This window comes from Bos indicus x Bos taurus, chromosome 22 (genome assembly GCF_003369695.1).
Source record: "Bos indicus x Bos taurus breed Angus x Brahman F1 hybrid chromosome 22, Bos_hybrid_MaternalHap_v2.0, whole genome shotgun sequence".
NCBI classification, from domain to species: domain Eukaryota; kingdom Metazoa; phylum Chordata; class Mammalia; order Artiodactyla; family Bovidae; genus Bos; species Bos indicus x Bos taurus.
The window spans coordinates 30,860,318-30,882,322 of record NC_040097.1 but is presented as its reverse complement, the minus strand read 5'-3'; the positions used below and the strand labels follow the sequence as shown (position 1 = coordinate 30,882,322).

Genomic DNA, 22,005 nt, shown 5'->3' with positions numbered 1-22,005 from the left:
TTTCTGAGATGCCCGCTCTGTAATTGTCCTTAATTACATAATAGCCCTTGGCCCCGGCGGGGTTAAGTGCACCTCCTTTGTGTCCCTGCAGCATTTTTATAGCCTGTATTTGTATTAAGGATCGTTGATGCCTCTTCTGTCCCTCCCTTCTGATCATGAGGCGCGGAACTGCCTCGTGTCTTGACTCCCAGAAGGAAGTGCGCCTTACAGTGTGCATTGTAGGTACTTAGTGAGTATTTGTGTCCTTGTGTTTTTGATCACAACTGTGGGCCCTCTCTGTGTCGCCCACTGACTCCACCCCGTCACGGTTTAACTGCACCCAGTCAGTTGAAATGCAGGCCCTCACCCTGCCCTAGACCTACTCCATCAGACCTGGCGTGGCATGTGCATTTGGAACCATGGACCCTCATGTGCATTTGTAACGGATGCATTAGGCGCCTAACGTGCCAGTTACTGTTGTCCTTATTGATCAAATTACTTAAGCATATCAGCTGCCAGTTACTGTTGTAGCTGCTGAGAATGCAAAGATGACAGCATGGGCCTGGGCCTCCTAGGAGTTCCAGGAGGAGCTCTGTCTGCCTCAGTAGCATCGATGAAGAGTTTGATGAGGGACCTGCCTTCCAGGGTGAAATGTGTCCAAGGGCATTCCGGTGGTGGCTCCATAGTAACAGGCATGATGGGGGCAGGGTGGGACCAGGCTTGACACAGAGGACCCCCAGAATGTCCTTCCTCATCCCAGAGTGGCCTGCTGGGTCTAGGCACGGGCGGCTGACAGGGAGAGAGGAACTGGCGTTTCGACTTCTCCTATTCTTTTTCTCCATTCTTGCCCTTCTGAACCCACAAACTCTTACTTGCCAGGATTTTATTTTCTGTGAGGCAAGTGTTTCTGGGTACTTCAGGCAGGGAAAGGCCCAGACTTTGGGGCTCACAGCCTGTCACCTGTGGGTCAGTAGCTGCTTCCTACAGACAGGCCTGAAGACCTTAGACATCCTCACTCAGAAAACTTGCCAGTCCTTATCTGGTATATAGTGGCTTCTTGAAAATATATTTTCCTGCTTTCAGTGTAACGGATGCCATTTCCTTATTTCCAAACCTAAGGCAGCTGGTGAGACCTCAGTGACCTGTCACGATGACAGTTCAGAGCCTGGCCTTTTTCACTTCCGCTGTCAGCTCTAACACTGTTAAACTTCTTTATCCCCCATCCTCTGTGTACTAAAGGATTCATCAGATATCTAGATCAAAGAGTTGTAGTTGCTACCATCAGGGAGCTCATAGGCCAAGAGTGACAGCAGATAGAAGCAGGGAAAAATCAAACTCCAATAAACATGCAAAGATAAAATATTTAGATTATGTGGATAGTTTCAGTAGATGCGCTATTAAATGTTATTAATAGGCTCTTACCCATTTTTGCAGGTGACTCTCAAACAGGAAGCTGATGTAGCCGCAAGCCACAGATCTATCTAAAAGTGATTAAACTGCAATCATCTCTAATGGAGTGAATGATAGACAAGGGACGTCCTTCCTCATGTATCTGGGCTTGTGCAGGTTTTCTCTGTGACAGCCGAGCCTGGCGTTAGTAAATTCAGCAAGAAGACTGGCTTTTAGGAGTCGTATCCCTGGCTTTAAAAATTTCCCCATTTAAGTTATTCTCCTGGCTGAAATGAAATGATCTCTTGTAAAAGTAAGGTGAAGTCACAATTCATCTTTTCACCAATGTTTATTGTGTACACATGTGCACTGTACGTGTGTTTCCATAACTTGGCTGTCCTGTACCATACGTAAAGCTTTAAACACCTTGTTTGTCACTTTAACCAATTAATATTTACTCCTGTTTATTGGGTGCAATGGGCAAATGACTGGAGCTATATGTAGTTATTCACGGAATCCTCACGATACTGGAGTGGGCAGTACAGCAACATTTTGCATAGGAGATGCTTTAGGCCCAGAGAAGTAACTTACCTGAGGTCACAAAGCTAACGTAGAACAGAAACAGGGTTTGGAGTAAGGACTGTGTGACCCCAAGCACCAGCATCCCTCACTCCACTGAACACTGCTTCCCTGTGAGTATGAACCATGAATGGCAAACAGTTCTCCCCTGGTCCATAGCTTTAGATATGGGAGCTGGGCTGGACTTCTCAAATAAGGAAACTGGGGGCCAGTGTTACAGGAAATACATAAGCCAAGGACTCCCTGTTTCAAAATTGACAGAGAAAAAGAAGAGAGTCCCACCTAAAACTCCTATTTAAGTGCTTTTATAGGATTGTCCTTCACATTTTAATGATAAACATGTCTTAATCATCTCTTTGGATGATTGAAAAAATATCATTATTTTCATAGATGCATTTTTTTCCCAATGATTTTTTTTTTATTTTTCTGATGATGCTGTCTGTAGTTGATTTAGTTTAAAAGAATTTTGTTTGGATGTAGTTGCTTTATAATGTTGCTGTACAGCAAAGTGAATGAACCATACATATACAGAGTTCATTAGATTTTATTTCCCATTTCTTGTGGTGATTTGCTTTAGATGATGTAAGTCAAGAAACCTCAAACTTATACAGACAAATCCCCTGGGATTCAGTCGGTGTCAAGTGGGGCCTGGAGACTCTGAAGCTCTAACAAACTCCTGGGTGATGCTGCTGGCTGAGAGACTACAGTTTAAGTGGCATGGATGTGGGCAGGGTTTGGGGAAACCTTTCTAGCTTCTTTCCTTTATTGGAAGCATCTCCAGGAATCCAGGTCCCTGGTAAGGGGTGCTGTGCTCCACTGAGAGCTAGCTAGGCAATGGTTCACATCATTTCCTTAAGTACTTACAAAGAGAGTAAGTTCATCTGTCTGCATGAATTTTATTTCTGAGCTGAGCCTGCAGCAGCCAGGTGGGGTTTAGGAGAAAGCACATTTGGATTGTTGGCAGGTCGGGATTGAGGGTTGCAACATGCAGGAGAATTGAGAATGTATTTGGTCCAGAGTTGTGTTCACAGCACCAAGCAGAGTAGGGATCGTGCCAGAAGTGATCAGTTTAGGTTAGTGACAAAGAGCCAGGTTGCCAGGGACCCTTGGTTCTGGTATCAACCCTGCCACTAGTCAGCCAAGAGTCTCTGGGCAAGTTACTGCACTCAGATTTAGTTTGCTTATCTGCAAAGTGGGGCTGTAACCATTATTTAATTAAGAATTTAATTAATTAATAAATACTGCTTAATTAATGGTGCATACACATGGCACATGATGTGTGGTCTTTTTACCTACTGGGAGTGCAGTAAGTATCTCTGGAGTAAGAAAGGTTAAAAATGCTTTGAAGTGTCTCAGACTTCAGTTGAGCTAAATGAGTTCTGACTTGTGGAGATTCTCAGGGACCTGCTTTAATGAGTACATAAAGATGACTTGTAAATAGCACATTACATTTTTGCATATAAATGATAGTTATGTGCCTGGAAGCCACTTAAGTAGAATAGTTGGTCCAACTTACCAAACTTCCTGCCTTCTCCTAACTCCCCAAATGGGGACGGATTTTAACTGATTTCACATAGAGAAACTTAAGATGCATATGTTGTTATTCTGTCATTAAGTTGAAGAGACACAGGAGTAATATAAAGCTGGATTTGGGCATTTTGTAAGTTCAAGGGTTCCCCTGACATCTTTTACTAATCATCTATTTGGCAGACCTGGAAGCATTCCTTCCCACTCTGCCTTGACCATCAGCTTCCGGATTCACCAGGTCCAAGTGGAAGCAGCTCACGGAAGCTGTGGCCTTAAGCCCAGAGAGACTGGCACCCTATGGGCTTTCTTTTCTAAGGATGGATCCAGGAGGTTCTAGGCTCTGTGTAACTCTCGCAGAGTTCTTGGGATTTTTGCTCTCTGACCCACAGATGAGAAAATGCACTTGCTGTCTCTCAGCTCTGATTGCTTCCTCCTCTGTTCCTCTTCTGCTGCTGGTGGTGGTGACAGCAACCACTGCTTCTGAGATACTGGGCGCTGTGGAAATACTTCATGTGCATTCACTCGTGTAGTCTAAGTAGAGAAGCGGTGAGGGGTAGAGCCCATGTTCCTCGGAAATGGGAAGCGAGGTTCAGAAGAGTCAGGCTCATCACACGGCTGGGGGGTGGCAGAGCTGGGAACTCAGATCTGTCGACTTCAAACCCCTCTGCTTTCCTGCCTTCGTGCTGCAGGCCAGTGTGACTCTTGTTTGGCAAATTATCTTAAAATGATGACCTGCAGATGTGTTCCTCCTGAATTATGTTCCTTGATTCCCATTTGGGGATATCATTGTGGCCAGGGATCCTGGTGACATCGATCCCTGTCATGTGTCTCTGATTCTCCCCCCTCCCAGCAGTGTGGCTTGATGGGTGGTGACGGAGGAGAGGATCATGGGCTATAGCAGTGGGTGGGCCCAAGGAGGGAGCAGGTCATCTAAGAAGGGCTGAGAGGGGATTGCCCTAGGATGTGTCACCTGTGACCACCAGTGTTGACAGTGACTGCATGTTTTTTACTGAGGAGCAGACTCATCCAAGAGGAAGATTCTGGGCATCAGAGCCAGAGAGACCAGGAGAGGAACCCAGCTCTGCTACTTAACAACATGCTCAGTTTTGAACTCTGTACATGGAGACAGTGGTACCAGTACCCTGGCAGGATTGCTATAAGGAATAGAGATCTATATATGCAAAGCCCTGTCATATAGCACAGGCTCAATAACAGGAAGCCGTTATTACATTACTGTCATTAAATCACAAGGGAAACTTCTAGTCAAACAATTCAGACTCCTTGACCTGATCCTTCCAGGAGACATTTACTGTTCCATTGCTGCATTCTCAGCTCCAGCTGTGTACTGTGGGAGGCAGATGTAGTATTTAAAGAATGAAAATAGGTCCTGACTCCTTGGTTCTGTGATTTTCCACAGCTTTGGCTGTATGGCCTTCTAGAAATGGAAATAGTCAATGTGTATATTTCTTTCTCAACTTTTTCTCCCACTTCCTGCCTCCCAGCTCCCTCCCCGAAAAAAAGTATCTAAATATTATTTCTTTGCCTTCAGATATCTGGGGAATTCAGAGAGGCAGGGTGCCTAGTTCTAGAACACACACACCATGAGGACAAGGACTTTGTCTAGATTGATCACTGTCGTACCCCCATCATCTAAAAGAGGTGTGCAGTGAATCTTTGTTGATTGAACAAATTACGTCTTCTCAGGCTGTTTCTTTTATGTCCGTGGCAGGGTTTCTCAGCATGGACTCTTGACAGTTTGGACCTGATCGTGCTTCGTTGCGGGGGCTGTCCTGTCCACCATGGGAGAGTCCAGAGCAGTCCTGGCTCTTACCCACCCAGGGCCAGTAGCACCCTCCCCGTTGTAAAAGCCAGAAATGTCTCTGGATGTTGCCAAAAACCTTTCTTTCCAGAGGCCACATCACCCTTAGATGAGCACCCTTGGTCTGCAGAGAGGGGTTTGGGTTAGGGTTCTGTTGAGAGGTTTGGGTTTTTGTAACATGAATAAAGTAAAAAAATTTGTTTTAAGATGTGAGAATGTACTATAAGTGTGATAGCAGTTTAAAAAAAAAAAAAAGAAAGAAAAAAAAAAGTTTCATTGAAATCCACTACAAACACTTCCCTTCCAGTTGCTGCAACTGTCTGTCAGAGGAAGTGGAAAGAGAAGGTGCGGGCTGGGCTGAGGCTGTGCCAGGAACCCCCCGGCAACTGCTGCTTAAAGAAACAGTAACTCTGGATGGCACAGCTTCCAGTTCAATTTGGAATCAGCAAGTCCAGTACAGATTAACCTGTTTACAAGGCAGATCACTTATACATCTTGGCCAGCTGGCCTTTTTAAGATCAGTTCTGTGGATATTTGGCCCAGTATTGCTTGTTAAAGATAGCTGAGGTTCAGGCATGAGGTGTAGTCTTTCTTGTGACTGTCCAGATCAAATTTGGCTTACAGAAGAATGAGTTTTCTTATACTGGCTAAGCCAATTCACTACTATCAGAAGCATTGTTTTCTTACTTTGACACCTGGGTATTCATAAAACTGTCCAGCAGCTGGAAAGAACATTGAAAATCAGAGAATCTGACCTCCTTCATTTAGAAATTAGAAAACTCATCTTCCATAGAAGCTGACACTTTTCCTTTCAAGGACCAATGCATCAGCACCTTGAGATATTAATCAGAATAGAGCTTTTGTTGCTCATGATCCTACTGCTTTTAGCGAGGACCTTCTCTACCTTGCTCTATTGCAAAGACTATTCTAAGAAAGTAATATGGACACAGTCTTGTATTAAAAGTATTATAGCATTCCACAAAAACAGCCTTGATGGGAACACACCAAGAGTCATTTGTGAAATTCCATTAAAAATATAAGTGTGTAGATGGTATTAACTGGACAGTTTAGCAGTGAGAGTGTAAAGAGCAGGAAATCTCAGGTTACCTGTATTCAGATGAGGTTTTTGTGGCTTGGGGCACATTACCAAACCTCTGCAGGCACTGGGCAGCTCACCTGTAAGACGGTGACAAGTAAGGATGACATCTAAGTACATTGGTGGGAATTCGGCACTGTAGTGAAGGTGACTTGCTTATTAGCATATAAGCGGGAGTTCAGTCCACACACCCCAGCCCCTGACATCGTCGTCACGCCCTGAGAAGCGCTGCCCCGTCGTCTCATGCTGTAGCCTTTCTCAGACTCTAGAAATTAGATTTCTTTGAAAAACTTGAGCAGTGGAGCTTTGTGTAATTGTCTCCTGTTCTAGAATATGAATAAAAGACCAGAACGTGGAGACAGAGGCATTTTAAAAGAGAAAGATAAAGCAAAGGTTTATCAGTGATATTTTTTTCTAGGTTAAATAGTGATATCCTCACGTTGTATTTGCTTAAATTGACATCATGCTGTACGAGGTGAACACTCAAATTATAACTTGTTCTAAACCATCATAAATTGAATGATAACTTTAGAAGTTAGCAAAAATTCAAAATGCACAGTTTTAAAAATGAAGAAAAAGCTAGGTACATTTTCCTACCTTTGGACCTTCACTTTTTCCCCATACCCCATTAAGGACAGAACTTGTATGTGATCTGCTCTGTGCCTTGGGCAGTCAGGGATATATTTGCTGGGAATAGTTGGTGGAGACTAAACTAAACTCTTCAAAGGAAGAAAAGTCATTGTTAGAATAAATGCCAGTAAATTTTCCTATAAAAGTGATAGATTGTTCATGGGAAAATCTGTTCAAAAAAGTTTGGGTTTTGTCTTTAAGTGTTTCACCCAGTTCTTTTGTAATTTAAGCCTCAAACAGCACGTGTGTGTGCTAAGTCACTTCAGTGGTGTCTGACTCTTTATGACCCCATGGACTGTAACCCGCCAGGCTCTTCTGTCCATGGGATTTTCCAGGCAAGAATACTGGAGTGGGTTGCCATTTCCTTCTCCAGGGGAATCTTCCTGACACAGGAAATCGAACGTGCATCTCCCGCATCGCTAAGCACATTGAGGAAGCCTAAAGTTTGTGTTAAATAGCAATTCAGTGTTTATCTGAGTCAGTCCTTCAGTTCCTTGAGCAGCGCAGATAGACAGAGGCATTGTGGGCCTGGCACCGCTGCTGCAGGTGCTGATCGAGTCCTCTCTCTTCACTACGCTGTAGTCTAGTGTAGTGTAGTAACAACACGGCTATCTTAGGCTTCCAGTCTGGCAGCAAAATGCGATCATGGTGGTTATTGTAGCTTTGCTTTTGTCAAACACAATGTCCAACACACTCATGATAACTAGAAAAGAGTTGCACACCTGGTACTTTGGGGAAGATTTATTTAATGGGCTCTACCTGTTCACCAGGGTCCCTTGTTCGCCCCCACACTAGTCTGTAACTGTACTTCCTTCTGACCTCCAGGCTAGGGAGCTGTGTCTAGAAGTATGTTTTTTGTATCAGGTTTGACACCCAGGTCCGTATCATTGGCCCATAGTTCCTGGACTGTCGTCTTCAGACCTTGGCCCCTTGGTGCCTGGTGCTTACCCCATAGCTGGGCGGGACCCTCTGCTCTGCCATCCCCTGCACCTTTGAGCTGGGTCAGTTCGGGGCACATTTCTAGCTGGGAAGTTCAGCATCTTGAAGTCCCTGTCAGAGGGTCAGCACTGGTAAAGAGCATTCTTTTTACAGGTTCCAGACTCTCATGGGTCAGCTGGGAACCAGTGCGTGCTCCTCACCACAAGACTTAGTTCTTACCAACAATCAGACATGGGGCTGTGGTGCATTACATGAATTTTTAAATCTTAGGCATAATGTAGCTGGACCCGAACTTTCCTGAGCAAGACCTGCTAATTCAGTGTAGGGAGAAAGGAAAGATGGCCGGGTTGGAGAGGCTTCACTTCTGCAAATAGATGAGCACGTGTGCTGTTAGCCCTGACCCAGGACACGGTGCTGGGTAAAGCCGGTAGTGGACGGCTCCTCTGGTGAGTAAGCCTGTAGTGTGTTGCCATCTAGTGGAACATATGGCAAACTAAAGATTAATGTATTCCGACTGCAGAGTTCACCAGAGCTAATTACATGAGCCGGAGAAGATAGCTGAAAAGTATTTTGGAAACATGCAAATTCAGGTGAAACAAAAAGTCGGAGTGACTTTTAGTAACCATGTTTTCTTAACGTTGGCATAAGGTCAGCCCGTTTCTTAAGAGTTCATGAATATTTACCACCAGGGAACTAAGAAGTTTTTCAAACACGTAACCTGATCAGGACCATGCACTCTCATTGTCGTCTATACAACAGGCCCCGTTTCCCGTTCAAAGTCCTCGACAAAAAAGGCTTGGTTATTACACGGTTATTTTAGTATTTTTTAGACTGTGATTTTAAGGCTTTGAATACCTTTCTCACTTACATTTCCACTTTTCCTATTAAATTTCCACAGGGTAAATATGCTTGTTTTTAGGAGAAGCAAGCACCTGACTTGACAGAGTAGGAGTTCCACATTTTAAATTCTAACTAGCATCCCAGACGTGTCTGCTTCTGCGGTTTCAGACCCGGTTGGTGTGCAGACCTGCAGACTTAACACTGTGGAATGTTTCATGAACACTGACCCCTTGTTTTCCTTGTTTCTTTGCTCTTTGGCTTCTGTTTGCCTAGGTCCCTCCCTGGTGCCACAGCAGCTGAGTGCGCATCAAATCTGAAGAAGATCTACACAGTACAGACAGTACAGGTAAGGCCAAGAAACCTGCTGTTTGGGGAAGCTTTCTCGTCCAACCTGAGACCTGCCGCTGAGCTAGCAGCGCCCACCCTGACTGCCCTGGCCTCAGCCCTCAGGTTCATTCCAGCAGAGCTTCCCTCAGCCATGTCTGCCCCAGAGGCAGCTGATCACACTACGCTTCTCTTGGTGACCTATAGGATGTTATCTCTACTTCAGTGTTTCCCTGACCCTCACGAATGGCAGTCTCTGGCATTGTTTTGAAGGTATCAGGCTGTGTCGCATTCAAACACCAGCTCAGCCGTTCCCCCCCGGGCTCTGTTTGCCATCAGTGAGAGGCGCTGGCACCCACTTGCAGGGCTGTCATAAGAAGGGTCACGGGTCACGTTGGGAGGACGGGACAGTGTTGAGCAACAACGTGGAAGGTGTCAGACCTGTTTCCTACTTCCACGTTCGAATTCCATCGTCCTGAGTTGGGCAATTATCAGCCCTTTAATTGCTGTGAAACTGGTGTCGTGGTAGCACCTGCCTCCATAGGGGTTTGTGAGGACTGAGCATGATGATGTCTTTACCAGGTTTCACGGGAAACCTGGCACACTGTGGGCTCTCAGCAAATGTGGGCTCTTAGATCTCTTAGTTCGTTCTCTATCCAACACTTAGGGTGAACATTAAAAAAAAAAAAAGAAAAAAAACTGGTTTATTTAGTTGATCACATTACTGTTTTGTTCCAAGGAAAATTCTATCGTTTCTCTCCCTTTTCTAGTTTAATACATTGTTGAACACAAAATAAGGCTTTTAGGCCCACTTCATACTTGCATTGACTATATGTCCTGAATTTTCTAGAAGGCCCAGTTTAAGTCATTTGTGCGTTCTGCCCCTAAATCTTTTAATGTCTTAGAAATTTCAATAGATTGGTGTTTAAACTGTGTCTGTCTGGCAACCTCTCACAGTAGCACAAGGATCCTATATTCAGATGCTTCTCCGTCTATCTGGTTCAGAAAATTTAGGGCTCAGGAATCTGATTGTAAGTGCCTCGCCAGCCACAGAAGACCCTAAGCGGGGTGTAAAAACACAGTCGCAACTGTAGGCCATTTCTGATCTGGTTGAGAAAATGACATAAGCATGTGGAAAGCAGGATAACAGAGCTGCTGTAAATAACCAGCGCCAAGTACAAGCAGTGTCACACGGCAGCACGTGGGCCACCGTCCAGAGGGACAGATGCTCTCAGAGTCTGGGAAAGGCTCCCCTCCCTTCTCCCTGTGGTGACATTATGGGCCTTGGTACTTCTCCGCAGTGCCGCTGTGTAAACCTCCGAGCACTTGATTCTAAACCTGTCCTCATGTAGAAGTTCTTAGATCCCGCTGGTTTTATTATTATTTTTTTTTTCTGAGGTCCTCTTTAGACTTTTTCCACACTATTATGACATTGGATCATCAGAACTCTGCCTGGGATTCCAGGAAGACGTTGGTACGGGCACACTGAGGGATCAGTTTGTTTCCCTGACCCTGCTTGAAGACAACAGAGCGTTGGTTGAACCTTGATATCTGGCAGCAAGTGACTTAGGACCTTCAGGGACCAATTTAAATTTCCCAGGCCAGCACATACTAGGAAATACTTGCAAATAAACTTTATTGGGATATAATTTAGCAGGTTTCTGACGTGTACAGTTTGATAAATTTTGGCAAAGATACACAAGCATGAACTATCACTAGGATCAAGATAAAAAATTTTCATCCTGCCTTAAAATTCCTTCATGCCCTTTCCTTCTGATCCTTCTTTTACAGAAGCAATCACTACTCACATTTCTGTCACCATGCCTTGGTTTTGTCTTTTATTGAACCTCATATAAATGGAATCACACAGTATTGTGTGTTGTGTCTGATTCCTTTCACTTCATAAATACTGAAGGATCAAATGAGTGAATGAGGAATTAATAAATGAACCAGTTACCTGAGTCACAGCAGACTGCTCGCATAAGGATCCATTAAGCTGTTTGTCACACATTCTCAATGGGGGCAAAAACTGATTCTTGGTAAGGAAAAAATGATTGTACTGTTTTCATATATTAAGCACAGATATGCATACAGTACGTGTACAGATACATAGTCTTTCGGTGGTATTAAAGTTTCACAGTAAAGTGATTAGGAGAAGCTCCTTCAGCACAGTGGGGTGATGATGAAACTCTGCCCTAAGGGGTCAGGAAGCTCTGTCGTATGCGTGATGTGTGTGTCCCCCTCCATTTCCTCATCTGTAAAACTGACATAGATAATAGCAGTTCTGCTCCCTAAGGTTGAATAAGGGATTAAGTGAGATTGCATAGCTCTTAGTAGTGCTTGGCACTTCATAAGCCCTCACCTGTCAACAGCTTTTACAAAAGCCAACACTTGTAATAAAAGTAGACCCGGATAATTCTACCCTTTAACTTCATCAGCTGACCAGGGAGGATGTGGGCTGAGGTGTAGGGTGGTCACATTGCCTGGGTTAGTATTGCATATCTTCCACTTAGTAGCTTGGGCAAGTTGTTTTGCTTCTCTGTATCTGTTTACTTATCTCTAAGATGGGGATAATCTGATACAAGTTGTATCATCAGTTTGTGAGAATGAAATGGCATAGGACTTAAAAACACATAGTAAGTGCGTGATGCTAATAATAAATTCATCTGCCATTATGTATCAGTTTCTTTTGGAACATCTTCTTGTACTTTCCACAATCATTTTTTTTAATTGTATTGCTGTATAGTTGTTTTACAATGTTGTGTTGGTTTCTGCTGTACAGCACAGTGAGTGAGCTATATGTATACATATATCGTCTTTTTTGGATTTCCTTCCCATTTAGGTCACCACAGAGCGTTGAGTAGAGTTCCCTGTGCTATACAGTACGTTATCCTTAGTTATCCATTTTACACATAGTAGTCGATAGGTGTCAGTCCCAGCCTCCCAGGTCATCCCACCCTGTCCCCTTTCCCCACTTGGTGTCCGTGCATTTGTTCTGTACATCTGTGTCTCTATTTCTGCTTTGCAGATAGGTTCATCTGTATCATTTTTTCTAGATTCCACCTAAATACGTTAATATACAACATTTGTTGTTCTCTTTCTGACTTACTTCACCCTCTGACAGTCCCATTCATGTCTCTGCAGATGGCACAATCTTATTTTTTTCTTTCGATATTTTATGGCTGAGTAATATTCTACTGTATATGTGTACAGCATCTCCCTCATCCAGCCCTCCATCGATGGGCATTTAGCTTGTTTCCATGTCCTGGCTATTGTGCATATAGTGTCACAATGAACACTGGGGTGCCTGTGTCTTTCTGACTCTCAGTCATGTTTTAAATTCTGTGCACCACTGCTTCTAGATGATTTCAGGCAATTATTCCCCAGATTATACCACTGCAAATACCTCTACTTAAGGAAGACATGTTTAGCTTATCCACGGGTTTGGGGATTTCAGCCTGTATCCTAAATATCGGTGAATAGTTTTTGGTATTTGAGAACTAGCCTGGGTGCTGATTTTAAAATCATTTGCAATTATGCTTTTTCCCTACTCTCTTTTTGTTCTGCAATGGTAGGTTTATTCTTGACTATTCACTCTGCCAGTACTAACAAATGTACATCCCCTAATTACGTCTGTTTTTCCTTCATGCGTGTTTAGATGCAATGTAAGTATCCTGTGTTATTATTGACCGCTTTCTGTAAGGACGTAGTATGTCTTGTTGTACTTTGAGGCCCTCAGCAAATCAGGGATGCAGATGGAGGGAGAGGAGGAATTGTCATCCCTATTGATTAGCTGGAGGGACTGAGTCTGGGAGGTTAGTGGCCCAAAACCTATGGTGGAAACAGCCCGTCATGCTGTGTCTCTGGGACCGGAAGCCCCTCCTCCTCTAGGTCCACCGTTTTGCTTTTGCTCCTCCCTGACCGAGGAGCAGATGGATGAGGCCTGTGCCTCCAGCCGGCCCGGTGACCCTTGCTAAGGACACTCTCATTACAGCCAACAATAATGCCCTCTGCTTAGAGTTAAATTTATTTCCTACTTTACGGCTTTTCTTGGAAAATTCCGTGTTTAATTTAGATGTGTTTTCCAGACAGCCTATTGATTCCTTTTACTCTTGTGTAAACATTTCCAAATTTTCCACATTTCTCCTGTGTTTTTATGTCCTAAACGGATGCAGCACAGAATAGAAGAGAGCTTCTGAACAAGCTTGATGGGAGAGAGCTACCAGCCAGAAGCAGTTTGCAGGGGAGGGCTCTGTTGCTACCAAAATTTCAGCCCTGAAAACCCATTCCTGTACAGCATTCTAACCCACTCTCTTGTTAGTTGCTCAGTCATGTCTGACTCTTTACGACCCCATGGACTGCAGCACATGAGGCTTCCTTGTCCTTCACCATCTCCCAGAGTTTGCTTAAATTCATGTCCATTGAGTCAGTGATGCTGTCTAACCATCTGATCCTCTGCTGCCCCCTTCTCCTTTTGTCTTCAGTCTTTCCCAGCATCAGGGTGTTTTCCAGTGAGTCAGCTCTTTGCATCAGGTGGCCAAAGTGTTGGGACTTCAGCTTCAGCATCAGTCCTTCCAATGAAGATTCATGGTTGGTTTTCTCTAGGATGGACTGGTTTGATCCCCTTGCAGTCCAGGGTATGGCAACACCTTAAAGGTGTATCACCTTACAGGGTGTTGCCACACGTGTCTTGTTCTATGTCCTACCCAGCGGTCCTGTAAATTGATGGACATTTTGCTTAAATTTAAAGGAAACAGAAACTTCACATTTCTTCCGTAAATGAACATCCAGCACTGTTTATTGTAAGCTGAAGGTCTTCATAAGAATATATGTGCGTGCTAAGTCGCTTCAGTCATGTCTGACTTAGCACAACTTTTCTCTGTTCCTCTCAATGTGTGAACCTCATTAGCTCGCTAATTCAGATTTTGTTTTTCATTCTTTGACTTCCTGCATGGTGGGAAATTGCCCTGATCCTAGCGTTCATCTTCCTTACTCCCCAACAGTCCTCCAAACTTTGGTTCTCACTCTAAGTCAGGCCCTTTGGAATTCAAGGCAAAACCCATTTCTCTCTCAAGTACCTAGCTTTCCCAAGTCAGAAGCACTTTGCTTTCAGCCTGTTGTGTCTGCTGTGATTTAAAAACATCCATTAAGCTCTCTATAGCTGCCTTCTTTCTTCTGGGCTCTGTCTGCCCTTTCCATAAACACCATTGATTCAGTTGGTGGGATACAAGCCCCAGCCAATTAGAATTACCTAAGGAATGAAAATGTTTGTTTAAAGATACTTTCCAAGATTTATATGCTGTGACCCTCAGAAGGAATTGTGGATTTGGGTTTTTTTTTTCCTTTGGAGGTGTATTTGCTAGATTTTTCATTTTTTTCTGGTACACCACGTTGTCTGTCACCATGGGGTATTTTTTCTTCTCAAGTATTTTCAAGTTTATTCTCTCTTTTTTTTTTTTTCCTTCAGAACGTACAGTAAAAAACTGAGGAGGAAATTTGCCAATTTTCCTGGCAATGACTGATGATCTATTTGGCAAAAAACTGTGACGAGGAGCATAATTGCTTCAATCAGAACTAATAGGTTGGGGATTTATCAAGTGGACACTATTGTCTAGTGACTCTAACCACCCCTGAGACTCATCACAGCGCCCTGCCCCTCACTGATGGCCACACATGTTGACTGAATAAATGATGCTGGACTTCCCTACCTCTCTTCCAGTTATCATTAAGTCTTTTGGGAAAAAAAAAAACATCATTTTAAATAAATATTGTGCTTAGTTCTACTGTTTGCAGGCCAGTTAGAATTAATTCTAAGTCTACAGGCTTTTGGAATCTATTTGCAAGGTTCTATCAATGATAAAACATAGATGTTTCAACAAAAATAAAAGTGTGTTACGGAGAACATGACCAGGAATTCTCCAGCTTCCAGGGAAACGGCGCTTTTACTTGCGCAGGAAAGGGCGGGCAGGGTACAAGAAACTGTGTGATGCTGGCTTCCTCCCTCCAGCGCTTTCTCCATCACACATGCTTGAGGAGTAGTCCACACACTGGGTGAGGTTTGCAGTAAGGAAACAGACTGACTTTGTGCTGTGGACTTTAATGGGGCTGTTTTTAATGAAGGTACCACATCCTTCACTCTCATTTTGGGTTCATGCACAATCATGCAAATATGGGCTTGAATAAGTACATAGGTCAGAGTAAAGTCTTTTACTGTATCTTCTTGGGCTGTAATCTCCTCCTCTCAGATTTGCCAAGACTAACAAAATCAGTTGTCCATTTGCGTTTTCAGGGAAACTTCTAAAGTCACACACCTTAGCACAGTCCTTAGTGTAAAGTCACACACCTTAGCACAGTCCTTAGTGTGTTCTTAAGTTTGGAATAGAAGAAGCATTTTGTTGTGTTTTCCATGGTGCCTCAAACACTGGGTGAAAAGTTAAGATTTGAGAACTTTGGCAAGAGTACAAGGGCAGGTGTTCTAGCCTGGGATCCCTTTTAGGAAACTTGAAGTTTGCCAGGTCTGAAGTCGTCTTGGTGAAAGCAGGCATTTATATTGTAGCATAAATGTGTCCATAAATTCTGCACAGGTCCTTGCCATATTGTTGTGGAAGTCCCAGGCTAGAGCTAAGGCAGCAACATAGCCAGTAATTAAGGGAACCTGCTGGTGGGAAATGGTCTTCAATGGTGCCCCTCACTCTGTGACCTCGTGACCTGTTCCATGGCTTCTAGGATTGGAGAAAGATGTGCCTAAAATGGGTCATAGTGTCTGCAGAGGAGGAAATTGCTGAGTGGTTAAGATCACAAGTTTTAGAGTCCACGTGCCTGGCTTCAAATTCCAGCTCTGCCTATTCACACAGAACAGAAATGAAATATTGGGATAATCTTACTATTTGCACGAATAGCAAACCATTTACATGGTAGGTGTCTCCACAAAGACAGACGTCTGTTTGATGACTTACAGAGTTAATTTCAGCTACTCCCTACTTTACCACCGTTTAGTATAAGGAACACTAGGTATTCTCATTAAATCTGTTGTCAAGTAGGGTGTGTTTCTTTTGCCTTCACTTCTATTTTCCCATTCATTATAGTTGGCCTTGCAATGAATCCAGCTTTAGTTTTTACACAACACGGGCTGAAACAACCCGATAAGATTGTTTTATCTGTGTTTGATGAGAAGAATTACCGTTCGGCAGAGATAAAATCTCATTTCGCCTCTGCTGCCCTTGGATTCGTTTTTCTGGTTGTTCTCTTGCTTGTTCTGTTCTCCTCACATCTGCTAGGAGTCCCGGTCTTCCTTGACTCAACCTCAGCACACAGAATGTTGTTTCTCATCTGTATAGTGATTCTGTGCAGAGATACGTTCATAGTGCAGTGATTCTCGGGCCCGTTCTGAACAAACTGGGACGAGTTCTCTCCTGTGTACACCTGGTCTTTGTCTTAAGCCTGGCAGTCATTCCAAACAGTCTTGCTGGGGGATTAGTCTGTGTGCCTCAGTTTCCTTATCCATAGAACAAGGCTAATAATTACACCTGCTATCAAGATTGTCATTAGGATAAATTTCGTAAACGTGTAAAAGTTCAGAGACCAAATTCTGGCCCTATTAATGTTCCCGCTTTTATTCTCATTGTTACTATTACTCTACTATTTTTACGTAATCTGTTTCTGACTACCAGCTACCATGTGTGTTAGTTCCAGCTGTTCTAACAGAATACTGTAGACTGAATGAATTCAACAACGAACGCTGATTTCAGCTGATTTCTCATGCTGAAGTCCAAAATCAGGGAGCCAGTATGATCAAGTTCTGGTGAAGGCACTCTTCCTGGTTTTATAGACAGACAGACAATCGTCTGCACGTGGTAGAGAGAACTCTCTTCCTTTCCTTTTCGGGACACCAATACCATCATGGCGCATGGGGTGTTCCATCCTTATGGCCTGTTTTTGTCCCAAAGACCCCACCTCCTAATACCATCCCAGTGGGGTCTTGGGTTTCACTCTGTGAGTTTGGGGAGCATGCAGACATGGAATTCGTAACACCTTGTATCTTGGGGAACTTGTTGCTTTGGCAGCTGAGCTGTTCCTTTTTCCTGCTGGGAGAGGAAAGGAAGTGGGGAGTTTTCTGTTTGCCTCCTGTATACCCCCTCCCCCCAATCCAAAGTGTAACAGACTCTTTCTAGGCTTAAAAGACAGAGTCTGTGTTACAAGGAAATACGGTTCAGTACATATATTCAGCACTACTGACTTTATTATATGCCATCTATGTGTCAGAAAAATCATTAGCAAGATCCTCACCCAGTTTTATGTGGAGACACATTGCATAAGAATGGTTGCTTAATAACCATAGTTTCCTGAAGCATACAACTTGGCCCGACTTCAGAAAAGAACATTCTTTAATGTTATGTTTCATTTCCTAGCAGAAAATTAGAAAGAATACTGAGAAAAATCTAGTTCGAATGGATAGGACTTAATGAGAACCTGATTTTTTTTTCTTTAACACATTAGTTTTATAATCTAGCAGTAGAGTAAGTCAATACTGGATATATTAAACAAAGTGTTTTTCTTTTAAGATATTCTGGAGTGTGTACAATAATATTCCTCCTGTGACTAGCCTGCCTTTGAGATGCAGTTATCATTTAATGAGAGGAGAGAGGCGACCACTCTGGTAAGTGTCTTCTGTATAATTCGCAGTTATGGTGGGAGGGAAATGATTGTGAACTTAATAAAATGTTTAACTTCATGCCAAATTGGAATGCCACAGTAATTTTCTCCTAGTGATGCTGCCATGATTTAATTTTGAAATAGGCCCTGCCCGCCATCCCTTTCTCCTTGTGCCCCAGGATGATGAGCAGGTGTCTCAGCATCTGCCCATGGAGGACCCTGCTGTGGCCTCTCCATAAGTAGGTCCTGAGTAGCTCACTGAAGGGCCCATGTGGGTCTTTGTTTGGGGGCATAGCATCATTTGGGTTTCTTCTTTCACTTGTTCAGCAATGACCCGGACAGTACAATGAAAAAGCTTATAGGCTTAGGGAAGGTGAGGGAACAGATGTGGTGCCCAGGAACCGAGCATGAACAGAGAGCACATCCCCTCAGACATACCTCACACGGACCACATAGAAAGTGTATGATACTGATCACGGCCCACAGTCAAGGGGAAGCTGTCTTTCTTCTTTAATGGCTGGGGTGGTGTTGAGGGTGGGGAAGAGTAAGCCACTTTGCCTCAGCTGGAATCCCAGGTAATAGTGAATCCTTGTATCATGTTCCTTGACTCTTCTAAGTCATTTACTCATTAATAGAAGGGAAATGTATCTTAACTCTTTGATAGTAAATGACAGAAACCTAAACTGAGCCAAAAATGGAATCTTTTGGCCTCTGTAACTAGATAGTCTACTGATGGGGCTAATTTCAGGCAGATCTGGGTGCTCAATTGTTAGTGGGACTCGACCCTCTGTAGCAGATTCGCTTTGCCTTCCTCTGCCTTGGTTTCATTTTCAGGCAGGTTCTCCCGTTTAGGTGACAAAATGGCTTTCCTAGGCGCCAGTCTTTCACCCTGCAAGTTTGTCAATGTCAGCACTCACCAGCCCCAGTAAAATGCCAGGGCAGGCTCTCTCTGGCCCTATGTGGGTCATCTTACCATCCCTGGCCAACCACAAAGACTAGGAGGAGACAACATTCTCACGGGCAGACCTGGGTCATGGGCCCATCTTTAAAGCTAGCGTGTGAAACCAGCCATATCAGAAAGTGTCTGACGTAAGAGTAGAGGACAGGAAGCTATTTAAAGGGAGATTGGGGTGCTCTTGCCAGAAGGGGGAGCAGTTACTACAGTGGGAAGCAGCAGATACCGTACACAGGAGCTGAGTCTCCCATTAGACTTGTGACACAGGGCTGAAAGGCCAGTCAGAGCACGCGATGTCAAGAACATGACATGGAGATGGAAAAGCCCTCACCCCTGTTAGGCACTTGCAGTCTCTCCCAGATACTCTGGGGAGCCTCTCTGCACCCTTCCTTGAGGATGATCATCTTCCTTGCCCTTTTGGCCACTGAATCCCACTCCCCTCTCCATCTCCATTGCCTCCCTTTTTCTTTCATCCGCTTCTGTTTCCAGTAAAACAGACAGGGGTGGGGAAGTTCATTGCGGGATGCTCCCTTGTCTTTTGTTTTTAATGTCATCCATTGTTAAACTAGATGTATGCAGGGCCACTTCATCCAGGAGTATAACTTTGAATGCTGGTTTTTGATCCAGGGAAGAAGAGAGTAATGCTAAGGGTGGCGTGTGGAAGATGAAAGTCCCCAAGGACAGCACGGTAGGTTTGTTCTGATCCTTTTCCATAAGCTGAAGTTGTTGATTGCATGTGATGAACCTATTGTATGTTTCATACAGTCCACCTAGTAGACTCAGAACAGGACTGCGAGTGAGAAATTCAATTCTGAACTTGGTGGTTTTCTTTTTTTTTTTTTTAACTGTATTTTCCATTGGGGTATAGATGATTAATAGGCTTCCCAGGTGGTGCTAGGTGGTAAAGAACCCACCTGCCAATGCAGGAGACATAGGAGACTCGGGTTCAATCCCTGGGTCGGGAAGATCCCCTGGAGGAGGGCATGGCAACCCACTCCAGTATTCTTGCCTGAAGAATGCCATGGACAGAGGAGCCTGGCAGGCTACAGTCCACAGGGTTGCGAAGAGTCAGACACAACTTGAAGCAATTTAGCAGCAGCAGCAGCAGCATAGCTGATTAACAGTGTGTGATAGTTTCAGGTGGACAGTGAAGGGACTCAGCCTTACATATACATGTATCCATTCTTCCCCAGACTCCCCTCCCTTCCAGGCTGCCGTGTAACATTGAGTGGAGTTCCACGTGCTATACAGTAGGTCCTTGTTGGTTATCCCTTTGAAATATAGCAGTTTGTACATGTCCATCCCAAACTCCAATCTTGGTGCTTTTCTGTCTTAAACACTGTCACCTTGAAAATACACTGTGAGTCTCTGTAGAAATGGAGTAATAGTATGACTGTATCATAGAGTCTGAACAGCTCCATACCTGTGAACTTTACCAAAAAAGCTAATTATGGTCGTGTTGCCCTCCCCAGCCATAGCCAACATGTGGAAGTAGGTTTACATAGTGAAAAGCATGACCCTTCCCAGCAAAGGCTCATCCCTTCCCCACTGTAACGAGCAACACTCCTGAGAGTGATCCCGGCTTGGAGGGTCTGGACGCATGGGAGGGGTTGCATCTCAGCATTCTTTAGGGTTTGATGCAGGGCTGTGCTGAGTCTCTCTCTGGGGCTAATGAGAACCTGGTCTGTGGCATGGGCTGCCAGGGCACTGATTGGCCGTGGTCATGCCTCAGAAGCCTGGGTTTCCTAAGAGTGGGCTCTACTTCATTATACTCACTGAAAAGAACATTCAAATCTGCTCTGAAGCCTTGGGAAACCGAAAGCTTCTTTGAAAATGGATGTGAGGACTGACAGTCTCACCTTTTCATGGTTTCTTTCATATGGATAGGTGCAAAGAATGGAAACATCTCTAGGGACCTATAGGCTTGACCAGGCATTGCTGAAGCTGAAACTTCAGTACTTTGGCCACCGGATGGAAAGAACTGACTCATTGGAAAAGACCCTGATGCTGGGAAAGATTGAAGGCAGGAGGAGAAGGGGATGACAGAGGATGAAATGGTTGGATGGCATCACTGACTCTATGAGTTTGAGCCAGCTCCAGGAGTTGGTGATGGACAGGGAACCCTGGCGTGCTGCAGTCCACCCCTCTTTGTGGGGTCACAAAGAGTTGGACACAACAGTAACTGAGCTGAACGGAAAGATATGACCCAGTTTGTTTCTTTTTTTTTTTTTTTACTTTCTTTTGATTTATTGTTAATAACCAGTTGAAAAGTAGATAGCTCCCTTGCTAAGACTAGCAAGGGGGGCACTCTCCATCCCCCTTCTGGTGTCTATGTCAGAAACTTTCTCTGACCCTTTTTATACTTTATTTATTTTTTTTAAATTTTATTTTTAAACTTTACAATATTGTATTAGTTTTGCCAAATATCAAAATGAATCCGCCACAGGTATACCTGTATTCCCCATCCTGAACCCTCCTCCCTCCTCCCTCCCCATATCCTCCCTCTGGGTCATCCCAGTGCACCAGCCCCAAGCATCCAGTATCGTGCATCGAACCTGGACTGGCAACTCATTTCATACATGATATTATACATGTTTCAGTGCTATTCTCCCAAATCTCCCCACCCTCCCCCTCTCCCACAGAGTCCATAAGACTGATCTATACATCAGTGTCTCTTTTGCTGTCTCGTACACAGGGTTATTGTTACCATCTTTCTAAATTCCATATATATGTGTTAGTATACTGTATTGGTGTTTTTCTTTCTGGCTTACTTCACTCTGTATAATAGGCTCCAGTTTCATCCATCTCATTAGAACTGATTCAAACCCAGTTTGTTTCTTAAAAATGCAAAGTATCTTTAAGGTGCCTAGCTATAAAATTTGGTTGTTATTTGATGTATAGGATTTACAAAAATGTCAGGGGAGGGACTTCCCTGGTGGCCCAGTGGCTAAGACTCTTTGCTCCCAATGCAGGGGTGCTTGGGTTCGATCCTTGATCGGGGAACTAAATCCCACATGCTGTCATTTTGAATTTCAGTGAAAACAGGTTTTCCTTGTCACGTTCTTTTTTTACTCACAGTAGATATTGAACTCCAGTGGAAACGATCATGATGGGTGAAAAGTAGCTGAAAGATGTTTGTTCTCCCTCCTGGTCAGCTCGCTCAAGCACATTCAATCAGAAATAATAACACCTTCATGACTGTAGAAATGTCCTCATCCCAAGCTACTCAGCCCTCTCTTCTTCGCTGACCAGCAGGAGTCTGGTGGGCTGGCCTTG

The 22,005-nt window shown here is 44.0% G+C and overlaps 1 protein-coding gene across 2 annotated transcripts in view; it reads left to right on the top strand.

Moving 5' to 3' along the window:
• The window catches only part of EIF4E3 (eukaryotic translation initiation factor 4E family member 3), a 40,360-nt gene that overhangs the window by 6,440 nt on the left and 11,915 nt on the right, over positions 1–22,005 (top strand). For both annotated transcript variants that reach the window (XM_027522184.1, XM_027522185.1), the window contains exons 2-4: positions 9,072–9,144; positions 17,684–17,778; positions 19,357–19,417. In XM_027522184.1, the coding sequence (XP_027377985.1) occupies positions 9,072–9,144; positions 17,684–17,778; positions 19,357–19,417 (229 nt within the window). The remainder of the gene's footprint in view (positions 1–9,071; positions 9,145–17,683; positions 17,779–19,356; positions 19,418–22,005) is intronic.